General features: G+C 39.3%; 1 protein-coding gene across 2 annotated transcripts; it reads left to right on the top strand.

Moving 5' to 3' along the window:
• The first annotated feature begins 5347 nt into the window (after nt 1–5347).
• On the top strand, nt 5348–6875 carry LOC103707079 (transcription factor bHLH146-like). 2 transcript variants are annotated; one of them, XM_039128079.3, is made up of 2 exons: nt 5348–5582; nt 6031–6875. In XM_039128079.3, exon 2 carries the CDS (start codon nt 6068–6070, stop codon nt 6662–6664), a length of 597 nt encoding a protein of 198 aa, XP_038984007.3. In that variant the 5' UTR covers nt 5348–5582; nt 6031–6067; the 3' UTR covers nt 6665–6875. The 2 variants fall into 2 exon arrangements, with proteins under 2 accessions (XP_038984007.3, XP_089782491.1); XM_089926365.1 differs by lacking the exon at nt 5348–5582 and adding an exon at nt 5598–5882.
• Nucleotides 6876–7230: the final 355 nt, after the last annotated feature.

Below are 7230 nucleotides of genomic sequence, written 5' to 3' on the forward strand. Positions count from 1 at the left end.
TCTGATGCGGCCATTTCAGAATCTGAGCTGCACCTTTGGATTTTACTTTGGTCCTTGTGACATCTATCACAAAAGTATTACATAATTAACATTATCTACAGTTATCTACAGTTACTGGTGGAAGTTATAGATATATGCTGCTTTTGTGTTTAAAAAGTCTAAGATGGTTGCGTGGGTTTTGAGGGGCCATCCTGAGAATGTAAAGGAGGACCTTTTGCACCCAAAGACTCGAACTAGTGAAAATTGTTTCTTGAACGCTATTATTGAATTGGCACCGAGAGTAAATAATCAACTTTGCTGTTATTCCTGCATTACAAAGCCTCAGTCTGTAGTGTTGTTTCCTAAATACTGTCCCACGTAGCTGTTTGTGTGTGTGTGTGTGTGTGTGTGTGTTTGCGTGTGAGAGAGAGATTTTGATGGTAAACTTTGCTAATCAGACTGAGCAATGTTTTTGTTCTGGGTATCTCTTGATTTGAAGGTAACAAAACGGACAGATTGATATAGAGATGGATCACATTTGTGGCTAATGATGTCATCTCAAGTGGGATGCAAAGTTTTGATCTATGTAAGCTGCTGTGGACTTGTGGCTCCATGAGGCCAGTGACCCAACGGGCCACCTACATGACTGATCGGTGCTTTCTGAAATGACCCAAGACTAGTAAATCCTCTTCTTGCTGCTTTCGTCTTGTGACGTATGATCCGTTTTTTGGTAGTAGGCGATTCACCAAGGCAAAAGTCTAAGCTGAGGTTCTGGTTAGTGCAACTATGATCCTATAATAGCATCCCTTTACTTCTAGCATCTCCCCCTACTTGGGACAGCAAAGAGAGAGAAAAAGGAGAAAGCGCATCCGCTCATGTTGTCAAATGATTGTTATTTGAAAAAAATCCTGGAGATCCTAGTAATTCTCTGTGGCTGTGACTTTTGGGCCCTTCAGCAATCTAAACTTCTATTTTGTTTCCTCGCCTCTAGCCACCTACCAATGTTGGATAGTGATTTTGGGTATTGAACATTTCGTTCAAAGATAAGAAACATGGTTTTTAAAGTGGATTGTCTTGTCTGGATTTATGGAAGTTGGACTTCCTTTCCTTCTTGGTTACAATGGAGGAGGCACACCTGAAACTATGACCAAGAGAGAAGAAACACTGTAAGCATCAGCTGTTGGAGCCTGACCAAGGGAGGAAGGAATAGGAGCATTCCTGTTAATAGCGAATAGTCGCTCGCCCTCGAGAGCTCTTGCAGCCAGCCAGTCCGCAGCCTGTTTGCCTTCACAATACACTAGAGAACTGCCCTTGGACTCGTGGAGAGGTGGGAGAGTCCCCCTTCTAACCAAACCTGAGAAGCTCGGAACTTGAAAATAGCCAAGCTAAGGTCCTTCCAAGTACCCTCCAACTCAGCAAAATGCATAGAACATGGGAGAAGCCTTTTTACCACCAGCCAGAAGGAGACTGTCCTAATCATCCTGAATAATGAAGGCTGCACCTGCTACATGTTATCTTTTGATTTTTTTGACTGTATCCGTATCTATGATACATCTATTTTAGCAAAAAAAAGAAAAAGAAAAGAAAACTGCACCTGCTACATTATCTTTGAAGAAACCATCAAAATTCACCTTCAACACTCCATGATGAAGGCGCTAAAATTGCTCCCCTTTGAGGACATGTTTCAAGTCATAAGCTGGAATACCTTGGAATTATTTAAAATTCACATAATAGCCTCTACTTCTTCCTTCATGGATTGATACTTTGGATTGCTCTCTTCGAATAAATTATTTTAGATTTGTTAAATGATGCAAAACTTTATGATTTATTTGTGAATCATCCAAGAAGCATCAGTGGATTGCAAATTTGAAGGCATATCTATTATTGTTGTTGGTAGTATTTAACACTATTTGAATGGTTGTTGCCTTTTCCATGCTTTTCATGTTTTCTTTCCTATTTCTTTCTAATTTATTTGATTTTTCTCAGAAAAATAAGAAGAAATGCAAACCTTCTGGCTTAATATTCGCATATTTTCTGAATTTTGAAACTCTACATTAAGCCCAAATTTTCCGTGACTTTCTAAGGTCTTTTTTGGAAGCAACTCTTAGAGGGTTCTTAATCGTATTGCAGCATAATTTTAACACATACATATTAGTCGAAACTAGCTGATAAAATAGAATAAGCACTGACTCAAAACAAATAAGGACGAAGGAGTACAACATACTATATATTTTTTTTCTCCATTTTCTTGTCTTGACACCATATGCCACACGACAAATTGTTCCCTACAAAGAAAACAGTCGATTGGTTCTCCTCTCTGGTTCGCATTTCCAACATGACACCAAGTGCTCTCTTCACAAGGGAAGAAAAAGTTGCCTCCTAAAAGAGTTGACCTTATACTCGGCCTGATAAAAAAGAAACACATTGCCTTCTGGCTTGTCTTGAGATGCATGCTCCCAGGAGGCATCTAAATTAATCTTTCGCATGCTCTCTCTTTCAAGATAAGAACACCATCTTCCATAGTCATTGTCCTCTTCTTTACAGGATAAAATATTGTATGTTAGTTTAGAAACCTTGCAGCAGTAGAAGGATATTAAAATATATCTGGCAAATTAAATGATCAGGGTGGCTCCAAAAGTGACCGCATGGAAACTTTTCGCCCTCATCATACCCATCTAACAGAATTAACAAAAAAAAAAGAAAAAGAAAGAGAGAGGTGCTACGAAGCTTCCCATGAAGCAAAAATATTTTTTGTCCATTTTCCATGATTTTTTTTTCCTAAGACAAGCATCTGTCATGATTGCTTGAGTGCTGATCGACACAATTAGGCTCATAAATCAATTTATTGGATCTTAATCTTTGAATTAACATTTTGCAGTAATAAGATACATATCTAGTGTAATTAAGATCCTGAAATGTTATGGTATTTGCTTTTACGGTGTATGCGTGGAGCATGGTTTATGCCTCTATGATATCTGGTTTGATCTAATATAGAGGGCACGTAAACTTATATATGCAATTTTTATGAATGCACAGATGCATATGTTAAAAATATAATTTTTTTAAAATATATTCATGGTAAATATAAATAAGTTGTAGTATCAAAAATAAAATCTTTTTAAATATAAACTTCTTTTACTATCAAATTTTTTATTGGTTTAGCATTTTTGATAAATGAAAATATAAACTTGAAAATTAAGTTTACCAGAGTATATTCTTGATAGACTATCTGTATATGAATTGTTAATTACGGCATCCAAACTCCCTTATTTATATATCCTATCTAAGCTTACATGTTAGAGATTCCATAATATCATAGTCTATGCAATTGGCTTATATTAACTTTTGAATATCGATACATAGACATGTGAAAAGGTACTATTGCAAGTTTAACACAAATTTTATTATATTATAAGGAAATACCATCATCATCTACGTCTATCTTATGATTTTTTTTTTTTAAAAAAAAGGAATCTTGAGTTGGCTTAAAAAATAATTTGGTAACTCTAGCTCCACCGGATGGGACAAGCAGCAAAACGAGCACATATTTTTCCATGCAAGTAAGGACTTAATCCGTGTCCTTGGAATTAGTACGGATTTGACGTGATTGCACTGCATATATTAAAAATTATGGCGAGCCTCCATGTTGCCGGCCACCCTAGAGTTATGGAAGAACATGATCTTGGGGTAGCTGCCCTTTATTTTAACAGGTATCATGGGAAGCATGTCCATGGCGATGCACGCGGAGGCACCACGGGCATGGGTTCCAAACAAGCTTAGCTAATTGGGACATCACATCAATGAACCCCATGTGCACCCTTCTCGCTAGCCTCCAAACTCAATCAATGTACTTGAATTCCATATTATAGCTGGTTTTGGAACCTGAAACTATTACTTTGGATTTGAGAGTTGAGACTTGATGGTTATGATTATGGTGTGGTTATTGACTCTTAGGGATCCCATACTCTGGTGTGGAACTAGAAACTTGCTTTAGAATGCATTTAGATCTATGAGAATTAATATTTTTTGTGCAGCTCAATCTAAAGATTGAAAACTATTTGCAGGATCAGCTGGCTAAATCTGAATTAACCTTCTAATTTAATGATGTTAGGGAAGATTGAGTGATTGTACACTTGCTAGTCCGTAGTTCTATACATGAGCTTTAATTGCATGACTAGCAAGATAATTTTTTCCTAATTTCTTCTTGTTCCAATATATTTCATTCAATAAGTCAGCCTCTATATATAGCATAAAAGCCTAGCTTGCAAATCGAGGGATAGGTTTTCCGACTCTAATGCAGGTCTCAAGCATTTTAATGTTTATGTATCATGACTGGGACGCTAAGAATCTTACTGTTTTAACTATTCTTCGATGTTTGGTATAACAGATCTAAGATCGCTCGATGATTGTCCATCATTATGATAATTAGAGACAAGTAATATCAAAAGATTCTCTTTCCAGTAATAAGATTCCTGTTGTACGTGCTAATTTGTAGCAGATAATTTGTTCTATTATTTCGCTCAAAAATATGTCCTATTGTAATTTAACAATTCAATAATTGTGATGGATGTATCACAGGCTAACTACAAAAACCAAATTTGTAATGCTCAAAAAGAAAAAAAAAATAGAAGATGCAAGTAGACAACGAGAAAAATAAATGAATCGAACACAGTTTGGGTGATTAAGACATGCACTTGATCCTGATATTTGCGATAGTTATATGACCATGGAGTTTACCAAGTGGATTAAACCCAAATTTTGCCAGCAATCATTGACTCCCTCTTCTTTGTCATCTTGTGGACGGGAGGACAGAGTTATTAGCTCATCAATTTTCTCAACAACACTGATCCCTCCCACCCACATCAAAGAGGAAAATAAGATTGAAAAATTTGTCAAACATCATCGTCTAAAAGACCCCGCGATCCAAACTCGAGAAGCTTTGCACCTCGTGCATCTCATTTCATTTTTTTGAGCAAATTTCTCCTTTTTCTTTGAGCAAAACCTTGCGAAGAAAACCTTTAATTCATCTAAGAGGGGCTTGGGTTGATATGATGGAAGGAGAGGAGATTAGATTGACCATTGAGGGAGACTTTGGGATCTTAATGGGGGAGAGGGTACATGGTTGGGTTGGACACATGACTCATGTGATGGCATTTATAGTGGGCTGGGCGTGATGTTCCCTGGAGCACATGGGATGGGCCGGGGTAGTTTTGGGAGAGCAAAAGGGTGGCGTCATGTGCCGCCATGTGCTCCTATTTTTGAACCCGGATCATCTGATACGGGACTTTGTCAAAAGCCATTGGAAACCAGCCCTTCGGCTCGAGTCTCGGGCCCTTCTGTTTCCCTTCAAAATCTTTCCCTCTCCACCCTCCAATTATTTTGCTTGTGGGCTGGCCACCGTATGTCAAGGGACTCCCTTGCAAAGGGTGAACGGAGCCTTTCGGGGTTTTGACTGCAGACGGTGCCACTGCCAAGAGGATATCTTGGCTATTCTGCCCTCCGCCAGTGCCTTCGTACTACCCACCCCAAGGTGCTTAAAAGGATGTCATTCCTCTCTACTCCTGCAAACACTACTGCATGCACTCTCTCCCAGGAACTTGAAGGTAAACCGAGCTAGAAACTCTCGGCTCTGTATCATCAATATTCCTCAGCATTATAAAACTCGTCTTGTTTCTTAAATTCTTTCCTTCTTCCTTGTCATCACCATTGTTTTCCGCCTAAACTCCTACATCATTGTTTTTGTGCGCGCGCGCAAAACAGTAGGAAAGACCACCACTCATTTCATGGGAGATGAAATGGGCAGAAGACAAAAAAGGAAAGAAAACGTAAAGAAAATCAGAATAGAAAACGAAATCCTTTCTTTTCCTGCCGTCCGTTATCATTCACTACTGCCAAATGAAATGGTGTGATGGCTTAACTAGAGAAGTAGAACTATTATTTTTTTGTCATCATTATTTTTTTTTTGTAAGTAGGACTAGTAGTGCATGCCGATTTTTCTCTTGTTATGATCATCCTTAATGCTGTAGTTCTCATAGCACCTCCTTGTTTCAGTGCTGTAGTTGCCACCTTTCTTTTCCTTTTCGCTTGGATGGGGGACATGCAGAGAAGCAAGCGAGGGCGGGTCTACCCTCTCAAACCAAATGCCATAACATACACTGGCTTTACGCATAAATATGTGAGTCATTTGTTGTCAGCTCTTGCTAAAGCCACTACCCTCTTCTCTTGCGAAGGAAATAAAGATGAGAACATGGAAAAGATGGTGAGATTCGAAGCAGACATGGCATTAGTGCTTTCTGCCGGCGGTTTCAAGTGGAGCCGTGCCTTGAAACGCAAGCTCGAGAAAAGCGCGAGCTCAAGTCAACTTCATCAACTCACGACATGCCAATCGAGCATCTTGCGAGTGAACAAACGCAAAACGCTCGACCATCGTCGAACACCCCTGACCATTCCCAGGCCTCCAGTTCCCACGAAGGCTAATTGGCCAAAAAGAACATGCCGGCGGGGGAGTTACAACAAGAAGACTGGAGGAGAAAGGGAGTTTGGTTGCCGCATTAGGATTCTGAGGAGGATTTTGCCAGGTGGGAATGAGATGGATCTGTGCGAGTTGCTCTCTGAAGTGGAGAGCTATGTGGTTTGCCTACAGTTGCAGGTGAACATCCTCAAGTCTCTGGTTGAGACCCCTTGAAGTGTTTTAATTAGTTTCATGGGCTCGGTTGTCAGCAAGGAAAAAGCCATGTAGCACTCGTTGTTAGGATGCAAGATTGTCGATAGAGTTCAAATTAATGTTGCGAAAGAACACAATCTTCAAATGTAATGCTAGCTTGTAAGTTTGATGTGGCTTGTTTTGTGAAGAGGACCTTTAAGGAATGTGAAATGGTCGACAATATTAACCTTGAGCAGTTGCAATCATTGCGCGGGTTGGGCATGTGGTGGTGTGAGTCCTCTAATGGTAACTGGCTATGACCTAGAAAAAGTAACATGATCTAATAGTGAAAAGATCGATCACCTGATCATCATCATTTTTTTTTTTGACGCAAATCACTTGCTTGTCATTGCTGTGTTGATGATTTTAGAAAGGAGGACATAAGAGCCCTCTGATAGTCCTGAATCAGTTCTCTCAACCAGGGAAGCAATATAAGGTCTCAGGATTCAGGAGGACAGACTTTAAATGCCTGCTAATCTTGTGTGTCAGATATACTGGAAGTGAAATTAAGGTCATGCTATATGACCTATCCACTAATTACTAGTCAT

The sequence above is a fragment of the Phoenix dactylifera genome, chromosome 11 (genome assembly GCF_051530095.1).
Source record: "Phoenix dactylifera cultivar Ajwa chromosome 11, Ajwa_hap1_PhDact_Kaust_v1.1, whole genome shotgun sequence".
Lineage (NCBI taxonomy): Eukaryota > Viridiplantae > Streptophyta > Magnoliopsida > Arecales > Arecaceae > Phoenix > Phoenix dactylifera.